This window comes from Crocuta crocuta, unplaced genomic scaffold (assembly GCF_008692635.1).
Source record: "Crocuta crocuta isolate KB4526 unplaced genomic scaffold, BGI_CrCroc_1.0 scaffold270, whole genome shotgun sequence".
NCBI lineage: Eukaryota > Metazoa > Chordata > Mammalia > Carnivora > Hyaenidae > Crocuta > Crocuta crocuta.
In genome coordinates, this window is record NW_027527569.1 from 4311472 (window position 1) to 4335934 (window position 24463).

At 37.5% G+C, this 24463-nt stretch overlaps 1 protein-coding gene across 1 annotated transcript in view; it reads right to left on the reverse strand.

The window, feature by feature from the left end:
• Positions 1-24463, reverse strand: part of KCNQ5 (potassium voltage-gated channel subfamily Q member 5) — a 180462-nt gene that overhangs the window by 110479 nt on the left and 45520 nt on the right. Inside the window, exons 3-4 of the mRNA XM_077770354.1 lie at positions 3606-3781; positions 2381-2506 (exon numbers count right to left, since the gene is read on the reverse strand). Of these exons, the coding sequence (XP_077626480.1) occupies positions 2381-2506; positions 3606-3781 (302 nt within the window). The remainder of the gene's footprint in view (positions 1-2380; positions 2507-3605; positions 3782-24463) is intronic.

Genomic DNA, 24463 nt, shown 5'->3' on the forward strand with positions numbered 1-24463 from the left:
TAGAAAAGCCTCCTATTTTCTCACTTTACACAGTTTATCCCACAGTGAGTCATAGATTTTCATTTGCTCTCTACATATAAAAGGTATTTTAAGAATGTCACATGACTGCTCTCTTTCAGGTTTTCTACTTTCCTCCTTGCAAAATGTCCATTATTGCTTGTGGGGTGGGTGGGAGGAGTTGGGAACCAGATTATTAAACCACCAGATTGCTTTGTTTTCAATGGAACAATCTTGTAGACATTTACTCTGATAATTTAAGAAAAAAATCCTAACCTTCTGGGGAATGTATTTCTGATTCTTATTCATTTTACTGCTGCCGTGCAGCCAACAAGCATACCGAGTTCTGCTTAACACAAGCCCTGACAAACAGTCCTTGTCCTTGACGAGGGTTCTAGTTCTCCCTGATGAAAGCTAGATGAGAATTGTTCTGCTTCTGATGAGTGGCAGAACAATTGCAACAATTGGTAACTTAAATCTATGCTGCACAAACCCAACGACCAACTTATAAATATTTAAAATTGTTTATAAATGTTTGAGAGAGAGAGCGAGAGACAAAGAGAGAGAGAGCATACAAAGGGAGACAGAGGGAGACACAGAATCTAAAGCAGGCTCCAGGCTCTGAGCTGTCANCTCAAGAAATATTATGGGTGATTTATGAGAGAACTTAACTTTGTTGGACCAAAGAGATGGGAAGCTGTTTAGACAGTTTAAAATGCTGTGGATTTTCACAAAACACCCTTTTGGAATGTCTTAAGGAATAAAATAAAAAGAAATACAGTTTATCTATTTCCCAAAGCACTCCCCCATCCTGTGACATTCTTATTAGGGCACATGTTTCTTTCTTTTTTTTTTTCTTAAATAGTTTATTGTCAAGTTGGTTTACATATAACACCCAGTGCTCATCCTAGGGCACATGTTTCAATGACTTGTTTTATGCATTCTTTATAATGCAGACAAGGTTTTTGCTTTAATGGAAAACTATGCCTTGCTTAGGGCGTAGCTTTCCAGGTCACCAACTTCTGATTTTGTGGGGCTCTGCAGCTTTCTTGGACTTTGATCTACTGTACAACTCTGTAAGCTGTAGAGAACTGGTAGCAGTGGAAAGTAATTCCTGTCTATAGACACATAAGTTAATTCTGTAGACTGGAGCTTTAATTGACTTTCCTCTCACACTGTGGAAGAAGCCAGATTCATTTCAAAATTCATGATCTTTACGTGGTAATGTTTTTCGATAGTCCTTTCAACTGGATATAACACTTACTGGTTCCCTCCTTAATAATGACAAATTTAAAAAACGGAGTTAAAATCTTTAGCATGTATTTGTATGAGAGTTATTACTTTCTTATTTGTTTGGTGAACTATCCCTTAATAATCATCTATTTATTTAATATCTTTTTTCTTTTTTTAAAAACTTTTTTGAAGTTTATTTATTTATTTTGAAAGAGACAGAGACAGCGTGAGTGGGAGAGGAGCAGAGAGCAAGGGAGACAGAGAATCCCAAGCAGGCTCCATGCTGCTAGTGTGGGGAGCCCCATGCCGGGCTCCAACTCACAAAATCGTGAGACTGTGACCTGAGCTGAAACCAAGGGACCAAGCGATGCTTAACTGACAGGAGCCCTCTTTAATAACAAATGAAAAGTAGGTTTTTGTATGGATAGTTAAAAAAAAAAATAACGTCCATTTATTTTTGAGAGAGGGAGAGAGAGAGACAGAAAGAGAGAGCAAGGGAAGTGCAGAGAGGAGACACAGAATCCAAAGCAGGCTCCAGGCTCTGAAATGTCAACACAGCGCTTGACACCCTGCTCAAACTCACCAACCTCAAGATCATGACCAGAGCCAAAGTCAGATACCCAAACAAGCCACCAAAGCGCCTAGTAGGGAAAGTTTTGATATTAGGTGTCTATAATCTCTGATCTCACAGATGGTTATCAGTTTTCTCTTTTTCATTTGTCATGCCACACTTTAACTTTCATACAGCTATTATTCCTTTTTCTTTTTTTAACCTCAGAGAAACTTTTTGATGAGTGGTAAACCAGTGCAACAACTGGTAATTAAATTTGTGCTCCACAAAGTTAAGACAAACAAACAAGCCTATCAAGATTTTAATCAGTTAAAAAAAAATAATGTATTTTTATTTTGGCAACAATCTAGCACTCAAGAAATACTTCTGATGATTTATAAAAGAACTTCATTTTGTTGAGCCATAGAGATGGGAAAACTCTTTAGACAATTTTAGTGCTCTATATTTTCATATAACTCTCTTTTGGAAGTTAATGCTTTTATTGAGAACTTTCATAGATGATTCCTAGGAATCATTACACTATATTCAGAGGAAACATTTTGCAACATCCAAAAAACAAAACCAGATTTTTATACTCACTGTGCCCCACCAGAGAGCATCTGCATATGTAGAAAACTCTTTATTGGCATCCTTTTCCACAAGATAGACAAGGAAAGATGAAAAAATAAGAACCAAAAATCCTATGTACCAAGCCGTGATTAATTCCTAGATATAAAAGAAATGAAAGATTGTTAGAGATAAAAAATCTGTGTGAAAGGAAAAAAAAATCTATGATACATTCTACTACTTTTTGGATGTTTATGATAATATTTATTTATTTATAGAATTTACTCTTTTTTTCTTTCTAATTTTTTTTAATGTTTATTTATTTTTGAAAGGCAGCGACAGACAGAGTGTGAGCACGGGAGGGGCAGAGAGAGATGGAAACACAGAATCTGAAGCAGGCTCCAGGCTCCCAAGCTGTCAGCACAGAGCTGGATGTGGGGCTTGAATCCAGGAACTGTGTGAGATCATGACTAGAGCTAAAATTGGACCCTAAGCCGACTGGACCACCCAGGTGTCCCAAATTTGCTCCTTTTTAAATGTTTATTTATTCTTGAGAGAATGGAAGCTGGGGAGCGGCAGAAAGAGGGGAGCAGAGGATCCAAAGCAGGTTCTCTGCTGACAGCAGAGAGCCTGATGTGGGGCTTGAAATCACTCACCATGAGATCATGACCTGAGACAAAGTTGGATGCCACCCAGGTACCCCAAATTTGCTTTTTTTTTTTTAATTCAGAGGGTGTTCCAGTGAACAGAACAACTTCCTCAGTTATTTTTTTAATGGCTTTACAGTATTCTAAATGTATGGGCTTACTATAATTTATTTGAGGCATAAAGACTTTAAAATCATTATTTTTTGAGTATAGTTGACATACAATCTTACACTAGTTTCAGGTGTACAGCCTCGTGATTCCGCATCTCTGTATGTTACGTGGTGCTCATCACAAGTGCAGCCACAATCTGTCACCACACATATTGTTACATTATCACTGCCTAGATTTCCTGTGCTGTCCCTTTTATTCCTGTGACTTAGTCATTCCCTAACTGCGAACCTGTATCTCCCTCTCCCTTTCACCCATTTTCCCTACCCTCCCAATCCCCTTTCTTCTGACAACCATCTGACGACTTTTAAATAATTCATTATACATTGTGCTTTCACTGATTTCTGAAATGACTAAGTTTGCTTGATGGGTTCTACTATCCCACAGCAATCAATGAAAAAGTTTCAAAAGTCTTGTTCTGTAATTCAGAAAGCAAATCTTACCTTGCTGTGAGCATAAACCACTGAACCTAGTAATTTCCAAGTGCCACCCCTTCGGTCCATGCGTACCATACGGAGGATCTGTAGGAAACGGAGACTTCTGAGTGCAGACGTGGCAAAAATATTACCCTGAGTTTTTGCAGAAACGACTGCTATTGAAGCGATAAGAACAATGGTATCTGAAAGAAACAGGTTGAAACAGTCATAAGTAGCAGAACTAGGAATAAATAGTGTTTCAGAAGGTTTCACTTTGATCTATTTGAGGCACAAAGAAGCAGATCCAACTCCAGCCTGGAATAGTGCTACTTGGGCTTTGTGACAACTGAAGAGTGAAAAGGGAAAGGGCAAAAGCTACTTAACTGCCTGAGTTCTGACCCCTTGGCCGTTCTATGCAATTCTGAACCATTTGCTACGTAACCTTCGATGAATTGGATAGACAGTGGCCTTCAGAAAGTTCAGTGTAACAGGGAGCTGTTTGGCTGTGTGGTTCTGCATTCCCATCTGGCAGAAAGAACTTTTGCATCAGCCCCATCACGGGGGCTTCCTGGTTGATGCCACAGAGGCATCCCAGCCTGCACGGTTCTGAACATGCTGCTTGGTATAATCCTATCTCTTGTTTTCTTGCCAAAGAAGCTTGTAGCTCCTTTCTGCAAAAAAAAATCCCTACTGTGGAGGCTGCCACTTCATGTACTGTTTAACAAAGGCCTCAACTAAAGTGCATCCTCTAGGCTTTCTGCACAGGGTACTCTTTATACCTGGTCAGTCAATTATATGTAAGTTTGGTATACAAGTGAAATAATAGTATATTTGTTACAACAGAGTATGTGATTATATACACTGTGCATTGCAAGGGAATGGATATTTGATGTTTGACATTGACATTTGGCTTAAAATGTATCTGCCCTTTTGTAAGCTAAAAGAGAGAGAGAGAGAGAGAGAGAGAGAGAGCAACTAATGAAAGCATAGAAAAAAGAGGACTTAATTGCTCCAAGGGCAAATATCTGAGGGATGGAAAGTAGGCTCTGAAGTGGGAGAGTGAAGTGGGGATGAATGGTCTCCTATGGCAATTTTAAAATATGTTAGCTTGACCTTAACATTCTCAAATAACATTTCTTTCCCACTCCAAGTGGGTTGTGCATGACTGGACATTCACACTCCATAGAGGAGTTCCACTTCAAGGGCATTGGATTTATAATGTTTCCGTGACCCTCAGGATTAACTGCTGTACAAGTGTGCATTCATCATCCAGCTGAGTCCTTCTCCCCGTACTGAGCAAAGTCTGGTCTCCCAGTGTGGACTGAGCACATCGTTTGAATGACTCTCCTGGTCCTCCTTTTGGGTTAGGACTTGGAGTGGCTGGTGGTACAAAGGTCAGCTGATGGGCTTTTTCCATTCAGATCTGAACACTATCGGACTTTGTGAGTAGGTACACAGGAAGCCACAGCACCTCCTTGAGTTACAGCTCTCTGCCGCTGTTGGAAATGAGAAGGAACTAAATGTGCTGACAGAGACACCAAAGACATATTTTAAGTGAGTAGGAAGACAGTTGTAAAGCTGTATATACAATGTGATCTTATTTTAATAAAAAATACATGACTAGAAAAATCATGTGAGAATATACACAGATTATTACCATTAATTCTCCCTCGGGGTAGAGTAGGTGAATATGTGGGTCAAGGGACTTTTTACTTTGAGTTATTAATTTCTGTAATATTGAATTTTATAATAATGAAAATGACTTTGCAAATCAGAAAAAAACTTATTTATATTAAAAATGTTTATTTTGAGAGAGAGAGAGAGAGAGAGAGAGAGAGAACACCAGAACACACAGGGGAGGGGGCAGAAGGTGGGGGAGAGAGAATCCCAAGCAGGCTCTGCACTGTCAGCACAGAGCCTGACTTGGGGCTTGAACCCATGAACCACAAGATTATGACCTGAGTTGAAATCAAGAGTCCTTTGCTTAACTAACTGGACCAACAGGTGCCCCAGAAAAAAACTTTAGAAAAGAGTTAAGTGTAAAAACATCTCTTGGTCTGTACCATTTGGAGGGATTTCCTCCTGAGATAAGTGATTTGCAGATAAAGACATTTCTTATATGGCCTTGTTAAATATATGTTTGCTTTTATTTCTCATTGTAATCCTGCTTCCTACCAAGTGTAGAGGAAAGAAAAAGGAACAATACCCCATTTACTATGTTAAAATATTTGAGATGGGAGAAATAAGTAAATGACTGGTAGGGATGCAGAAAATACAGCACTTAAAACTTTCTGTGTGCCTGGCACTTTCTTTATTTCTGCATGTTTTTTTTTTTTTGTATGAATATTTTATATGAATGTTCATTATTTCATCCTGATAACAACTCTGTTTGTTGGTTAGATCCTCTACAGACCCCATTGTACAGATGAGAAAAGTGAGACACAAAAAGCACACGCTGTATTAGTTTTAAAAGAATCAGCTATCAAGCTGTTAGACTACAGCACAAAAAGTATGAAACTCTGAAGTTATTTAGTTCATTAGAGAAAACCTAGACAAAGTAAAAGCAACACTACCAGTTTGAGACAATGTAAAAAATTATGCATAGTCTAAGTGTTTGAAGTCACAAAATATGCAAAGGTAACTATAGATGTGATTTAACACCTTCATTGTAATTCAGATCAGAGGAAAAAAGTCAGAGTTCAGTAAAATGAAATCATAGATGAGCGACCAAATGGTAAATGATGAATGTAGTCATAATAATGTTTCTGGCTAGATGACAGTCCTCCACTGAATTTTGCTGTCAGTACCACCGAGAAATATTTCCCAGGCCAATATTTTAGAAGTCATGACTACTCTTTATTTTTATGTATGTAGTTATTATTTCTGTAGTCCTTTACTTCATAGATTATAGGTTCCACAACATTGGATACTTGTATCTGAAGTAACTAGAACAGTGCTTGAAACATAGTAAGCACTCAATAAATATTTATAGAATGAATTTGGGATAATAAATACCTAAAAGTAGCTTGATTTTTGTTCTGTTACCATATCAGTGTCTTAATAACTAGAATCATTATCTAAATTTTAAATTTACTCTTAAAAATACTCTTGAAAAAATTTTTAATGTTTATTTTTGAGAGATAGACAAAGCACAAGCAGGGGAGGGGCAGAGAGAGATGGAGACACAGAGTCTGAAGCAGGCTCCAGGCTGTGAGCTGTCAGCACAGGCCTTGATGTGGGGCTCGAACTCACAAACTGTGAGATCATGACCTGAGCCAAAGTTGGATGCTTAACTGACTGAGCCACCCAGGTACTCCTAAAATACTCTTAAATTAATGAAGGGATTATTTCACTATTCCATCTAGAAGTCTACTGCAACATACTGATCCATAGCTATCATCCATTAAAGTTTATAACTCTCATTAAGATTTCCTTTTTTTTTTTTAAATATTTTTATTTATTTCTAGGAGAGAAAGAGAGAGAGACAGTGTGAGCAGGGGAGGGTCAGAGAGAGAGGGAGTCACAGACTCTGAAACAGGCTCCAGGCTCTGAGCTGGCAGTCAGCACAGAGCCCGACGCGGGGCTCGAACCCACAAACCGCTAAATCACGACCTAAGCGAAAGTCGGACGCTTAACCGACTATGCCACCCAGGCGCCCCACCTTTTTTTTTTTTTAAGTGTTTATTTACTTTGAGAGAGAAAGAACACACACATATACACGAGTGGGGGAGGGGCAGAGAGACAGACTCCAAGCAGGCCTTGTGTTGTCAGTGCAAACTAGACATGGGGCTCGAACCCACAAACCATGAGATCATGACCTGAGCTGAAACCAAGAGTCAAACTCAACTGACTGAGCCACTCAGGCGCCCCAACATTTCCTTTTTATAAAATTAGGTACGGGCAGTTTTATTTATTTTTTTTAAGTTATATTATTTTTTTTAATTAAAAGGTTTTTTTTTTTTATTTGAGAGAGACATTGTGAGTGAGGGAGAGGGGCAGAGGGAGAGAGAGAGAATCTTAAACAGTCTCCATGCTCAGTGCAGAGAGGTAAGGGAAGCTTTTAAAGATAGTGACATAGGTGGCTCCCGAACTCCCCTCCTCCCATAGACACACTGAATAAACAGTTGCATGTGGACTAATTCCTTTTGAAGGAAATCCAGAAACTAACTGAGGGAGTCCCACACATTTGGCAAATAGAAAATACTCACATAGAAATGGGTAGAAAAAGCTGATGAGATACAATCTTGCCGTAAACATCACTCCTAGTACAGAGCCAAATGGGAGGTTACTCCCAACTCTCAGCTTCTCCCTGAGAGACTAGGGGTTTGGATCCCACAGTTAGCCTCCTAACTTTTACGGCTCCCAATTGAGGGACAAGTCTCCCAAACACCTTGCTATGAAAGCCGATGGGGATTGCATCCACAGGACTCACAAAACTATACCAAACAAAGAAGCAATTATTAATGGGTATGAGTGCTGCTGTGGTATCACCCCAGGGCTCAGTATAGAAGGGACAGGCAGAAATGTCCATCTCTCAGGCTTTTTCTAAAAGGATTCTATTTACCTACTTAAAAAGATTTTATTTAAATTCCAGTTAGTTAACATACAGTGTAGTAGTAGTTTCATGTGTATAAGATAGTGATTCAACACTTCAATACATCACCCAGTGTTCATCACAAGTGCACTCTTTAATCCCTATCACCTATTTACCCATGCCCCTGTGACTTCCCCTTCAGTAACCATCAGTTTGCTCTCTATAGTTAAAAGCCTGTGTCTTGGTTTTCCTCTCTGTTTTTTCCTCTATGATTGTTTGCTTTGTTTCTTAAATTCGACATATGAGTGAAATCATATGGTATTTGTTTTTCTCTAATGGACTTACATCACTTAGCAAAATATGCTCTAGCTCCATTCATGTTGTTGCAAATGGCAAGATTTCATTTTTTAAATGGCTGAGTAATAGTCCATTGTCTCTCTCTCACACACACACCACATTTCTTTATCTATTCACCTGTCAATGGACATTTGGGCTATTTCCATAATTTGGCTATTGTAGATAGTGCTGCTATAAAATTAGGGATGCATGTATCCCTCTAAATTAGCGTTCTTGTATTCTTTGGGTAAATGTCCAGTAGTACAATTGCTGGATCAAAAGGTAGTTCTATTTTTAACTTTTTGAGGAACCTCCATTCTGCTTTCCGGAGTGGCTGTATCACCTTGCATTCCTACCAATAGTATACAAGGGTTCCTTTATCACCACATCCTCACCAGCACTTATTGTTTCTTGTGTTTTTATTTTAGCCATTCTGACAGGTATGAGGTGATATCTCATTGTAGTTTTGATTTCTATTTCCCTGATGAAATGGTGTTTGGAAAACTAGTCAGCAAAATGTAAAAGAATGAAACTGGACCACCTTCTTACACCATAACAAAAGTAAATTCAAAATGGATGAAAGACCTAAATGCGAGACCTAAAACCATCAAAATCCTAGAGGAGAACATAGACAGTAACCTCTTTGACATTTTGACGTTGCAACTTCTTTCTATATATGTTTCCTTAGGCAGGGAAACAAAAGCAAAGATAAACTATTGGGACTTCACCAAAATAAAATCTTTTGCACTGTGAAGGAAACAATCAACAAAACTAAAAGGCAGTTTACAGAAAGGGAGAAGATATTTACAAATGACATATCTGATAAAGGTTTGGTATCCAAAATATGTAAAGAATTTATAAAACTTAACAGTCCAAAAAACAAATAATCCAATTAAAAAAGGGGCAGAAGACATATAGATGTTTTTCAGAGAAGACCTACAGATGGCCAACAGACACATAAAAAGATGCCCTTTTTGAGAGAGGCAAACCATGAAAGACTCTTTTTTTTTTTTAAATGTTTTTATTTATTTNTCTAAACAATATAATGGTAAATACATTTTGCAGTGCCAGAACTGAGAATTCTAATACAAAGTAAAACAAAACAACAGAAAAAAAATCAGGTAACATTGCTTCATTATTAAAATTTTGAAAAGAAAAAAAAAAAAGATGCCCTTTTTGCATACTTTAAAAACAACGGCCTAAGGGTCAGGCTTCAAATTTAGCATATCATGATCATGATCACACATCACGATTAAGTAACAGTTATTCCAAGGGTGCAAGGATGGCACAGCATCTGTAAATCAATCACTGTGATATACCGCATTAAAAAACATGAAGGGTGAAAGTCATATGATTATCTCAATAGGCAGAGAAAAAGCCTTTGACAAAATCTGACATCCTTTCATGATAAAAGTTCTCAACAAAGTGGCTATAGAGGCCATATATGATAGCCCCACAGTTAACATCATAGTCAAATTAAGAAACAGATTCCTAACCATAGGGAACAACCTGATGGTTACCAGAGGGGAGAGAGGTGGGGGGATGGGTGAGATAGATGACAGGGATTAAGGAGTCCACTTGCTGTGATGAGCACCGGGTGGGTGATGTATGGAAGTATTGAGTCACTGTATTGTATACTTGAAACATATACCACTGTACTAACTGGAATTATAATAAAAACTTAAAAAAAGCAAGATCAACTGTACACCTGAACTTGGTGAGATGTATTCTGTTGCTACAATTATACGACATAATGCATCTATTAGAAAGTATATTTTACTATACCTGGCTTAATTTAAAATCATTATTGGAACAACAAAAACTTATGGATTGAACAAAACATGGTTGAACACTTTTAAATTAGTAATTGTAAGTACATATAGATTCTGTAGAGGAAAACTACAAAGGGGGAACATCTTGACTCCTAAAAACTGTCTGGAGACTTTAGGCTTTTTAAATTTTTGCAAATTATGTCAGAGTCTCAGAAAGTTTCCCCTGATAGTGAACATAAGTTTCCTTCTTGCACTTTAAACTTATTTCATCTGTTATCTCTGGGAAAAACTGAAGTGCAACAAATATAATATTCTTCCCCCACTACCTTTTTTGTTCTAAACCCTTGAGCTCTTGTTAGTGGCCTCATTATAAGCTAAACTTTGGATGATTTAAGTAAAATCTTTCTTTATGTTTTAAAATCATAAAAATAGTAGCTGCTATAAAATATCAAAACACTAGACATATGCAGCATAAGGTAGAAAGGAGCTTTATTTAGTTAGCTAATTATTATTAATGAATTAAAGGTTACTTTGATTTTTGCTCTTAAAATGCTGAAATATACAGTTCTATACACATATTTTTGTAGGTTAAGGATAAATTCCTAGAGATTGGATTGCTGGGTTGAATGTTGACACATTTTGAAGTTTGATATCAAAATGCCCTCCAAAGGATGGTACCAATTGTTACTAACAACATATGAAGTTAATTATTTTTCTGTTTATTTGCTAATACAAACTAATGGTAATAAAAATAACAGTAGTACAGGGTGCTTGGGTGGCTTGGTCAGTTAAGTGTCTTGACTCCTGTTCAGCTCAGGTCATGATCTCTCTCTCTCTGGCCCCCACTCGACTGCATTTGCTCCCTCTTTATCTCTGCCTCTGTCACTCAAAATAAATAAATAAACTTAAAAAATATAAAATAATAACAGTAATAGTAACAGCTAACAGTAACAGTTTACTACCTGATAGATCTTGTTCTAAGCATTTTTAGGTATTACAAGGAATATTATAAATTTATAATCTTTGCCAACATGGTAGCCAAAAACATCACTTTTTAATTTTTTGTTACTGATTCTAGATTTCATATTATTTAGAAGTCGAAGAAGTCAGGACATCTAGAAAGACTTTGCCCAAGATTATAAAAATATTTTCCTAGAGTTTATTTTGGTGTATTTAGATGATCACTTAGTTCACATATTGACTTTTACTATTCAGGATGGCCCTTGTGGCAAAGTTACCTAGCTGTCTGTCTCAGACTCCTGCTTCTCTTCTGGGGTGTAGAACTATCCCTGGGAAGAGGCAGCCCACCCAGGGACACCAGTTTGCAGGTTTGCTCGCCTCTGGTTGGGGTGACCAGACTTCTAGCTAATGGAAGGTGGGTGGAAATGATGTGTGTCACTTCCAGGGTTAGGTGAAGCAAGAGCCTTATGCCCTCACTTTTTTCCTTCCTGCCAGTGGCATGTTGGTACTAAGCATGTAGTCCCTAGGACCCATGTGCAGAAGAAGGCAGGGCTTCTGTCAGCCTGGGTCCCTGAATGACTGAATGGAACAGAGCCTTCACCCCACACTCCACAGCCAACAAGGAGTATGTTTGTTGAATGATTACACAGGAAGAAGTAAACTTTTATTTTGAGAAGTTACTGAAATTTGAGGATTTGTATAACAACTAGCATTACTCTATATAATCTTTAATTTCTAAGGAATGTGTCTGTTTCTGTGGTGAAGTCGAGAACTAATCTTACTTTTTATCCTATACGATAGTCCATTTTTCCAATATTACGTAAATAAAAATCTACCCTTTTCCAAGTGTTTCCATATATTCATTGAGAGGTCTGTTTCTGGATTCTAGCCTCTTTTGTTCTTCCTTCCTTCCTTCCTTCTTTCCTTCCTTCCTTCCTTCCTTCCTTCCTTCCTTCCTTCCTTTCTCTTTCTTCCTTCCTTCCTTCTTCTTCTTCTTTTTTTTTTTTTGAGGGCTAGAGGGAAAGAGAGTGTGAATGGGGGAGAGAGAGAGAGAGAGAGAGAGAAAGAGAGAGAGAGAAAATCCTAAGCAGGCTCCACACTCAGTGCAGAGCCAGTCTCAGGGCTGGATGCGGGGCTTGATCTTACAACTGTGAGTTCATGACCTGAGCTGAAATCAAGAGTCAGACACTTAACATACTGAGCCACCCAGGTGCCCCTTTATCCTCTTTAATTGCCTATTCCTGCATCAGTGTGACACTAGACATTAGTGTAAGGTCCCTTCAATGTTACCCTTTTAAAAAAAAATTATCAGTTATTCTAAGCCTACTTATTTCCCAGGCAAGTTTGAGAATAAATTTATGAATTAAAAAAACCTCTCAGAATTCTGAGACAGATTGCAGATTAAGTTTATAAATTAACATATTCTTCTTTCTTGCCTCCCTTAGCCTCTATCCGCTGCGTTGTTTAGCTGTGTTGATTCTGCCTCCAGAATATGTCTCACCTCTATTTTCTTCTATTTATCCTGTCCCCTCCCTTAATGCAGGCTTATGCTATGCTACCTCTTTCCTGGCCATCCTTACAATCTCTGACTTGATTTTCACTCTGTTATCTCTCCTTTCTTTCAACTATTTTGTATTCTAAAGCAAGATTCAAGTGTAAAAGTGATTATATTACTTTTCTGATCAAAACAATTTTTTTCAATACCTAGGACAAAGATCAAATTCTGATGCCCAGCATTCAACGTGCTTTTCAAAATGCTGCTGCTCTACCTAGAAAGCCCCTTCCTGAAGCCTGCTTTCACACTTGTAGTGCCCGGAGCCCCAACAAGTACTTCTGTCATAGTCTTTACTACATTATAGCACTGCTCTGTTTATCTGCTAGTCTTTTATCTGCTAGCCTGTTTATCTGCTAGTCAGTAACTATAAGAAACTGAAGGCATGCAAAAGCACTTATACGTCCTTGTAACTTCAGCACCTAGTTTGGTACCTACCATAGTGGAGGTGTTCAATACTTATTTGATGAGAGATTATTTGATGGGTTGTTTGCTGCTAGTAAGCAAAGAAATAGAATGGCATTTTATTATTTCAAGAGCCTTAGAAACAATACAGTTAAATAGCCCATGTTTTGCAGTTGAGAAGCTGAGGTACAACTATATGAAAGTTAAAAATTTCATATGCTTAAAAAAGTCCCACATAGGTTGAAATGCAAAAAAACAAACTTGGAAAAAAATATTTGCAGCATACATGATGATAGACAAAGAGTTAATATCCTTAAAATGCAAAAATAAACTCATAAGAAAACATGACGGTAGAAAACTGGACAGAAGGCACAGATAAAAATTTACCTTAGGAAGAAGTAAAAATGGTGAAAAATATATGAAAGGAAGTTCCTAATAATTTATTAAGAAATTATTAATATTCTTAATAACGGTAGCAGGCACCATTTTAATGTATCAAACTGACAATGTTTAAAAAATGAAAAGTCAATATTAGCAAAAGGAAGAGGAAAAGCGTTTTCATAAAAATTTTGTGCAAGAATAAAATGGTCTAACTTTTTTGAGGGAGAATTTTAGCATTATTTGCCTCAAGTATTAACTACCCTAAACTTGTTATTTCAGTAATTTTACTTCTAGAAATGTAACCTAATGAAAAAATTGCAGTTGTCAACAAAGATTTGTGCAAGAATGCTTTTCATACTAATAACGTACAAATTAGGAGTCCCTGGGTGTCTCAGTTGCTTAAGCATTTGCCTTTGGCTCAGGTCATGATCTCATGGTTTGTAGGTTCGAGCCCTGTGTTGGGCTCTGTGCTGACAGCTCAGAGCCTGGTGCCTGCTTGGGATTCTGTGTCTCCTTCTCTCTCTGCCCTTCTGCTCATGCTCTGTCTCTCAAAAATAAACATTAAAAAAATTTTTAAAAATGTAAAAATTAGATACAACCCAAATTTCTAATAAAAATAGATTCATAAAAAATGCTACGGTCTAGATATTCCAGAGCAAGCACTACGGGAGCTCATCTGCCTGAGTTCCAGTCCTGGCTCTGCCTCTTATCAGCAGGGTTACCTGGATAAGGTTACAGAACTCTCTGCCTCCATCTCTTTATTTGCAAAATGAGAGTCACAAAATTACCTATTTCATAGACTTGTTGTAAGAACTAAATAAGTTAATGCATTTGAAAGATCTTAGTATAGTGCTGATGCACAATAAATTTTATCTAATTTATTATTAGTAGTAGTATTACCATGGAAAACTATGTAATCACAAGACATCATGTTTTAATGCTTATTTATTTATTTATTTTGAAAGAGAGAAAGAGCATGAGTGAGGAGGGGCAGAGAGAGAGAGGGAGACAGAGAATCCCAAACAGGCTTCCTGCTGTCAGTGCAGAGCCTGATGCTGGGCTGAAACTCACCAACTGTGAGATCCTGACCTGAGCCTAAATCAAGAGTCAGACACTTAACCAACTGAGCCACCCAGGCACCCCAAGACATCATGGTTTAGAAGAATGCTGATAAAATAAGAAAATGTCTCCTCAGAATAAATATAGTTAAAATGTCATTACTACCCAAAGCAGTCTACACATTCAATGCAATCCCAATCAAAATTGCACCCACATTCTTCTCAAAACTAGAACAAACTATCCTCAAATTTGTGTGGAACCACAAAAGACCCCAAATAGCCAAAGTAATATTGAAGAAGAAAACCAAACAGGAGGCATCACCATCCCAGACTTTAGCCTNGGGAAATACAAATCAAAACCACCCTGAGATGACACCTCATGCTGGTCAGAGGACTCCAGATGCTGGCGAGGATGTGGAGAAATGGGCATGGGGGAGGGCACTTGTTGGGATGAGCACTGGGTGTTATATGGAAACCAACTTGACAATAAGCTATTAAAAATAAATAAATATATAAATAGGATTATGGATCATTATTAAAAAGAAAAATGGAAAATTATTAAAAAAGAAAATGTCTTCACTAGGGGTACCTGGGTGGCTCAGTCAGTTGAGCGTCCGACTTCAGCTCAGGTCATGTTCTTGTGATTCGTGAGTTTGAGCCTCCCGTCAGGCTCTGTGTTGACAGCCTGGAGTCTGGTGCCTGCTTTGGGTTCATGTCTAACTCTCTCTCTGCCCCTGCCCTGCTCTCTCTCTCTTTCATTCTCTCAAAAATAAACAAATATTAAGAAAAAAAAGAAAATGCCTCTGCCAATATATTTTTATGTAAAGAATTGATTACACAGCAGGATACACAGATGATTCCAATTTTGCCTTCAAAGGATTGTGTGCTCTTATAGTATATATAAATATAAATACTGTAAGTACCTATAGCTGCATGCTAACAGGAATTATTTTTGGGTGGTAGGATTATGTGTAAAATTTAGTTTCTTTATACATCTCTTTTTTCTGAATAATCTATAATAATAATGTATTGCTTTTGTAATGAAAAAAAGAATTATTATTTATTTAAAATAAGAAGCTATGGTGGGGCTTCTGGGCGGCTCAATTGGTTAAGTGTCTGACTTCAGCTCAGGTCATTATCTCACAGTTTGTGGGTTCAAGCCTTGCGTTGGGCTCTGTGCTGACAGCTCAGAGCCTGGAGCCTGCTTCAGATTCTGTGTCTTCCTCTCTCTTTCTCTGCCCCTCCCAAGTTTGTGCTGAGTCTCTTTCTCTTTCTCTTAAAAATAAGTAAACATTAAAAAATTTTTTTATAAAAATAAGCAGCTGTGGCCCAGGAAGGTTAGCACATTGGCCAGGTAACTTATCTAGTCAGAGCAGGAAAGAGAAGGGAGAAGGGCAGCAATTACTGACTGTCTTTGATATGTGGGGCTATGTGCCTTGCATAGTACACAGACTCCATTTCAATCCTTCTCCATAATGGCCCTCCAAGAAGGCACAGAGGTGATAAGCATGGACTTTGTGTGAGAGATCCCAAGTATTTCTACTTCTCTCCTTTCCTAGCTGTTTAAACTCAAGCCTATTAATCTTGCTGAATCTTAGAGTCCTTACTTATAAATAAGGACTAGAACCTCTTTCCTCACAGGGCTGTTATGGGGATTAAATGAGATAATATACATAAAATTCTTAGTCTACCTTAATGTGCCTGACTACACGTTACTTTAAGAAACTTATTTTATATACACATACACACTTTTGTAGATCATAATTGATACTAAGAAGGTTCAAGAATCTTATCCAAGATCATTTAGCTAGTAAATGGAGCCAGGAATTAAATCCATATCTGTCTTATTATAAACTGCTTACATTTTATTCCATGCTTCTCTTTTGATACCTTTTCTCTAGTAAGAAACCAGTAAACAGAGATGTAGGCAGTCAACCAAGGCTTCAATGTGAGACTCCAAGAAGTAAAGTGTTATTAAGAATGGGGAATATAACGACTTGCAAACAGGTGGCATTCAGATAAATTTAGCCCAAACTTATAATGAACAGATTTTTATATTTCAGCTTTCCCCAACCAGATAGCAGAATATAACAGAGTGGTCAGCCTGTCCTGTCTCTGTGGGAACATTTCTGCATGAATTTGTCATTTTTTAGCGTCCCATGTATATCATGTGCCAGATGCTTTATTGCCAATAGAGCAGCAAGACAAGGAGGAATTAAAAATTTGTAGTTTCATTATATTTGCCTGTGTTCACAACATTTTAACCTCTCAAAAGGAACAGAGATATGTGGAACAAAATGTGAAAGCATAAAGAACACTGACCTATACCTGGCTTAATGATCAGCTCTGCCATTTACTAGCTTTGTCACCACTTATTTCTTGAGTCTGGTTTCCATATCTTCAAAATGAGATGCACTGAAGTGGAAAGCAGCAAGGAGACTTTCTAACTCCAAGTTTCTATAATCAAAGTGGTACATTCCTTGTTGGGACATTAAATGGTTGGATGATGATGCATCAGTGGGACTATTTGGGAAATGATTCTTTTCCTCAGATTGAATGTTAAGGCAATTCATTCATCCAACCACTAGTTTATTCGGCAAAGAATTTTTATTGCATGTCTGCTTGAGCCATGCTCTGGGGATAGAGCAGTGAATAAAACAGAAAACTTTGCTGCCCTCAAGGTACTTATGTTCTATTGGGGTAGGCTGACATAAACCAATAAATAAGTACAGAGTACAATGCCAGGTAGTGACAAAGGCTCTTGAGAAATAATAAACGGGACAAGGGGTGGAGTCACAGGGGAGCAGGGAGTGCTAACTCAGACGGGATGGTTAGAGAAGGCTTCTCTGAAGAGGTGGCAGTTGAACCCATATTTAGAGAAGTGAAGAGCTAACCATTACTATATTTAGGAGGAAGTATTCTAGGCAGAAAATATAGATCTTGAGGCAGAAGCATGGTCCACGTGTCCAAGGGGAGGTAAGAAGGTCAACTTAGTTTGAGTGGAGCGAGGAAGGGGGAGAGTGAGCCCTGGCCAGATCATGGTGACTTTGGTAAGAGCTTTAGATATCCTTAGAGGTATGATGGGTTTGGGACAGAAGAGCACAGGATCAGATTTGTATTTTACAAGACTATTTTGGTTGCCTTTGGGAAACAGATTAGGACGGGGCTGGATGGCAAGTGTGGAAGTCGGGCCAGTTAATAAGCCACTTGATGGTCTGGACAAAGGGGAGGGCAGCTTTACAGGAGCAAGGTTAAAGTGAGGAGGAGCTGAGAAGGAGTTGGATGTGGGACATGTTGTGAAGGCTGGGATGCCAAGACTTGCTGAAGTATTGATTGTGGGTTGTGACACAAAGAAGGGAAGCTGAGGGTGACTTCTGGGTTTTTGGACTGAGCAACTGGATGAATGAAGTGCTATTTACTGAGATGGGGGAATACTGAAGTTGGGTGGGTGGTGAAGCAGAAAGGAGGGCCATTTGAGGGGTGGAATGAACAGTTCAGTGTTGGACTTGTTAATTTTGAGATGCCCTCTAGACATGTGGTAAACAGTGGGTGAGTCGGGAGTTGAGGGAGAGATAAGAGCTGCAGAGTCAGGCAGTAGATGTGTGTGTATGTGTGTGTGTGTGTGTGTGTGTGTGTGTGTGCGCGCGCGTGCGTGCACACATGTGCATGTGAGCACGTGTATGAGCGTGCACATGTGTTTTATGCTACAGGACTAATCTCCAATAATAGTAATATACTGAAACTATTGCTTTAGAGTCGATCACAAACATTTAATTTCAGATGTGGGGTACACATTGGGGGATACAAGGAAGCTGTGTTTCTGTATTTATAAAACAGGAAAGAAGCATTTATCCTCTGAGAATCACTGTAATGATTAGGAGGCAAACACATCCTATTTAAGGCACACTGTAGTACCTTGAGTAAATTACCTAGGTCTAATCCCATCAGTCCTCAGTACATCAAAAGATGAAAAGTCACATGTGTTTCATGTTCAGAACATGTTTTAGGGCAATGACATGATGGCTTTATATTATGTGTCTTGATACAGAGAGTATAAGAAAGGCTTTTAGAAGCAGCAATTTCCCACACTGACATCCTCAGATGTTTAAAATGTTCTCCTAGCACCTATTTTCATATATACCAAATGGTTCTGCAGTCAGTTTCAATTCAACAGAGCCCCATACCAGTATTTAACTACAGGTCTAAAAAAAGATTTGGATTCCCACAAGTGAATGATCAAAGTTGAAATTTTTGTTGGAAATCCCCTAATATCCTATGATGAAATTCAATGCTTAGATATCTCATTCAATAAAAAAAAAAAAAGATATCTCATTCAGTGTCATAACCTGAATGTTTATACATCAGTCAAACAATGCCATTACAGATTTAAATTGACAGAGTAAAAACAAAATTCCAAACTTTCAATGCTTTCCACTTACTCTAAGCAGTTGAATGATACTGGCTCTTTGAAATCTTGGCAGTCAGTTATTGTTAGTATTGGGATATGTAATCTTTCCCTGAGAAACTTGATACCATGTCAGATGACATGCAGGTTATGATTAATCAACACCTACTACTAAAGTTTTTGAAAGGATATCTTCAGGAAGTTTTTTTTTTTACAAATAATTTATTGTCAAGTTGGTTTCCATATAACACCCAGTGCTCATCCCCACAAGTGCCCTCCTCCATGCCCATCTACTGTCCCCCCCCCACACCCATCAGTCCTCAGTTTGTTCTCAGCATTCAAGAGTCTCTCATGGTTTGAAGGAAGTTCTTTGAATAGACTGTGCTATTTGGATTTTGTAGATGGAGATGCCATTTCAGCTAAAATGTCACTAAGCAAAGGACTCCTATGGATGGCAATTCATTCTTAGTATTATCTGGGGAAATTGAGAATTACCTGGTACACCTGGCTCTCTTAATCTTTTTCAATACACTATCTCTTATTTTTAGAAACAAGAAATGGATAAAGTTTAGGCTTCTGGATAATCCTTTGGGATAAACACTGGGGTGTGAAAATGGACTTTTTCTTCTGTGAAGAATGGAAAGATAGTGGTTTAAAGGAGTGAATTTGAGTAAACACATGCCACAAATAGATACTTGGCACTCATTATGCTTGGTGCCATGTGCAGATCTATTATATGCATCTATCTCTATTTTTAGGGAGTCATTAACCAAATAGATCTTGTTTAATTACACATCTAAGTTCCATCTTCAATTATAAAATTCTTGCCAAATTTGCCCTCATTGGCAGTAGATACAGGGCAGTTTTAAGAAATTTAAAATTTCACATTTGCTTTTATGTGTTACTGTTTGCAAGCCTTACATAGTATATTGCAGTTTTAAAGGAGAGAAAGAGTGTCCCAGAGAGGCTTGTGTAAGATAATAAAATGTTGCTTCCAGAGACAGGATTAGAATTCATGGCAACCGACACTGGAAGCTGTAGCTCAGACTGAAACATATTGCCTCATGACAAATCCTGACACTATGAGGAAAAATCCTAATTTGGACTCACTTTTTTTTTTCATTATCAATTTCTTTCCTACCATCATGAGCTTTTTTAATAAGACAGGCTCTGTTTAAAGAAGAACAAAAAACAAGGTTTCTTGAAAACATGTGGTGATACAACCCAGGAATCCTTTATAAAGAGGCTGGAGAAGACCTGACAGAGGTCAGTACCATTCAGGAGCTGGACATTTTCTACAAACTAAATATGGGGAGGTATCAAGAAAATGTAAGTAAAAAAATAGTTTCAGATGTGCACATTTGAACATTATGATCAGTAAATACTCCAGAAAAACCATAGAAACCTGATAAGAGATGGATTCTTAAGTCACACGATGGCAAATGTCCTGAGGATTAGCTACAGTACTTTGATCTCCAAATTCCAAACACAGATTCAGAGTCTGTGGTAGGGGCTAAAATCAAATATTTAAAACATTTTTGCAAAAGGCAGGAGTATAAATAATGAGGAAAAGGCAGCATGGGAATAGAAGAGCCTTCTGTACAGGAGCCTACAATGATAAGCAGGCAAAATAAGCACTTAAATAAAGTGTCATCACATTCACGTGACCAAGTTAAAGTAGGGAACTGAAGCAATTAGATGAAAAAATACAGGCAAAAATTATTCTTCTGAAAACTCCTGATAAGTGAGGCAAAGGTGCTATTTTCTATCTTTCATTGTTTGGATAATTGCCACACATTTTTCTTTATTTCTTCATATTGTTTTTTAAAAAACTGTGTATGTGGGTACAATGGGGTTTGAGGTTCTGCATGTGAATATCTACTAGCTGGCAAGTTTTTGAATTTTTTATTCACTCAATACACATTTACTGTGGCCAGAAACTGCTGGAATCTGGGCATATAATAATAAAAGGCATGGATGGAAGTGGTCAAGATAGACACCTTTTGTCCATATAGGGGTGAAAGGACACTGGGCATAGAAGACACTGAATGGAGAGACTACAATCTTGGGTGATGGATGTTATGATAGGAGAAATATAAGGAGCCTAGTTAAGTGGCCAGAAGCCCTCCGGGGGCAACACAGGTTAAACCATAATTAATAACCAGTCAAAAACAAAGCTACAAACCCTGTCTTATTAACCCAACATACTTTAGATGCTGTAGCACTACCATTTTTGCAATAATCACATCTATAGGGCTCTCGACTCAAAAAGTTTCTGGTGTTCTTTCCCTTCCTCTTTTAAAATAAAATTTATTCTTGGTTAAGATCCATAGACTCTCAACCCCTAAAAATTTAGTACTGAGGAAGATAATTTGAGAAAAAAACAATCAACAAAAACATACAAAGAGGTCTTACCAAGTTGGTATTTTTTTCTGATTATATTTATCAATTCTACGATTGAGATGAGAATACAATGAATACATCCCTATTATGACTCAGTTTACTATCCCTAACAGTTGAGTATTTATTACATGCCAGACAGTTAGCTAAGTACTTTGCATGTATTTCCTCATTTAATCTTCTTGGGCAATCTTTTTGAGAAGATACAACTCAAATTCCAAGTTTAAGATTAAAGAATTATATGGAGAGCAAATTAAAGCAAATCACAGATCACCTTTTAGAATAGGGCTTTGTTAATAAGAGGGTTAAAAATGGTGCCTTGTGTTATTTCAGTCTAGGATTGTGGGCATTTTCCTTCTTTGCAATGATAAAAATGTTTTGACTAGGTGTGAGATTTTGCACAATGGTACATTATATGAACCTACTGACCCCGATATTGCTATGCAACGATAATAACAGTAAACATTTACACTGTGCTTACTATGTGTAGGCAACAGTTCTTTCTATTTAGTTTTGAATAGTTAATACATTTATATGGTTTAAGTATTAAAATGAAACAAAGTAGTAAAAAAGAGAGGAAAGCCAAGAAACAAACTCTTATCTATTGAGAACAAACTGATGGTCACCAGAGGGGAGGTGGGCAGGGGATGGATGAAATAGGGGATGGGGATTAAGGATGCACTTGTTGTGAAGAGCACTGGTTGTTTTGTGAAGTGTGGAAGGACTATATCATACAACTATAATAATATTATGCTGTATGTTAACTAACTGGAATTTAAATAAAAACTTAAAAAACAAAAAAAGAAGTAAATGACGACAAATCAAATTCCCCTACCCCAGCCCCATTCACTTTGTTCCTACTCATTCTTCCAATGTCACTTTATACAGGTAAAAGCAATATGAATACAGACTCTGTTTTTTTTACACAAAAAGTCACATACTCTATACACAATGTTACAATATTTTTTTTTACTTAATGTATCTTGGATCGTTCTATAAGAATACAGAAAGATCTTCCTTATTGCATTCTTAGTTTATTCAGCTATATTGAACACTTCCTATACATTGATAAAACTATTAGTAAGTGGAATTCTTGGGTCAGAGAGTAAGTGTTACATAATTTTAGTAGATACTGACACTCTTCCATAAGAGTGATACTGTTCTGCACTCCTGTGGAGTATCAGAGACTGTTTACTTACAGTCTAACTAAAAAAGATTGTGGTCAAATTTTTGATTTTTTTCCAACCTGACAGGTGAGGAGTAAGATTGAGTATGGTTAGAAGTCATATATGTATTTATTTTTCTGTGAACTATCTGTTCCTTTCTTTTATTTTCTACTAGGTCATTGAGCTTTTCTTCTGGATTTCAGTAGCTCCTTTACAGTTTAGGATGATTAACTGTCTCTGATAGAAGTTGTAAATATTTTCCCACATTGTCTTTTGATTTTGCTTGTTGTTTGTTTTCTTTTGTTTTATCATGCAGTATTCTTTGATCTTATGTGGCCTAATTTTATCAATTAGTAATTTTTTTGTAGCTTAAATTTATCAATATTTTCTTCTATGGCTTCTTTATTAAAAATTTTTTAAAATGCTTATTTATTTTTGGAAGAGAGAGACAGACAGAGAGAGAGACAGCATGAGTGGGGAGGGGCAGAGAGAGGGAGACACAGAATCTAAAGCAGGCCGCAGACTCCCAGCTTTCAGCACAAAGCCCAATGCAGGGCTGAACTCAGGAACCATGAGATCATGACCTGAGCCAAAGTAGGATGCTTAACCAACTGAGCCACCCAGGTGCCCCTACGGCTTCTTTATTTTTACTTATAGTTAGAAAAGCCTTCTTGGTTCCAAGGTTACAAGAGAATTTACCCATTTCTGCATCCAGTATTTTTGGGTCTTATTTAATTTAAACCATTGATTTATTTGTAGGTAATCTTGCTATACGGAGAGATAAATATAGACCCAACCTGAACTTTTTCGCAATGAGTAATTAGTTGTTCCAACATCGCTTCTGACCAGAGTGAGGACGAAGTTGAAATTCATGAATATGGCCACATGGGGTTGTTACAAACTTTTGACTTTTCTGTTATGATGGAAGATCCACTGGGATACATTAAGCAGGGTTTTGGAGGAAAAGCAGTCTTAGGGAACAGTTTTAAGAACAGAGGGATTTTGGAAAGGTTTGGGATTAGGGAGGACAAATGACCTCTTTTTACATCACCTTAGGACCATAAATAAGGGCTCCAACTTATTATAAAGCACCATTGGGCCTTGGTGGCAATTTTAAACATTTATTCTGTGGGAATCATCCTTCGAGACTGTCATTTGATTATATGCATCCTTTAGCAGGTAAACATCATTATTATTGGTCTCAACAAAGTTTACTGGGATGTGGACTTTCTGCAGCATACAGTTGGATTTAAATAATGGTGCTTCAGGAATTTGTACAGCATTGGCTTTTTACATTAATTGCTCTCTCAACACTTCATCTATGTAAACATCAAATTTATGTTCATTTGTCAAGCATGAAGAACTCCCCCTTAATAGGCTCTATTTTCATTTGTTTCTTGATCCAAGTGGTTAAATATGAATTTCAGAAACTTCTGCTTATTTAAATAATTTTTATAGAAAAACAGAGAAAGCAGAAACATACATTTTCTATGAAAATGAAAAATGTCATTTAAGTCAGCCTCGATGTAATTTACTGCCATGAAGCAGCCTAGGCATTTCTGTATTTTAAAAGGAACGACCATCCTCTGGAAAACAGTTTGGATGTTTCTGATAAAGTTAAACATACACTTACCATATGACCCTGTAATCTTACTACTGGGTGTTTACCCTAGAGAAGTAAAAACTTACATTCATACAAAAACTTCTACATGAACATTCATAGCAGCTTTATTCATAATAGCCCAAATCTACAAACAATCTAAATGGTCTTTAACAGGAAAATGGACAAAATGTGGTGCACCCATGTCATCGAATACCATTCAACAAGAAAAAGAAATGAACTATTGATACACACAATGATTTGGATAGATCTCAAGAGCATTACTGGTAAATAAGCATAGGCCTGCAGTTTAGTT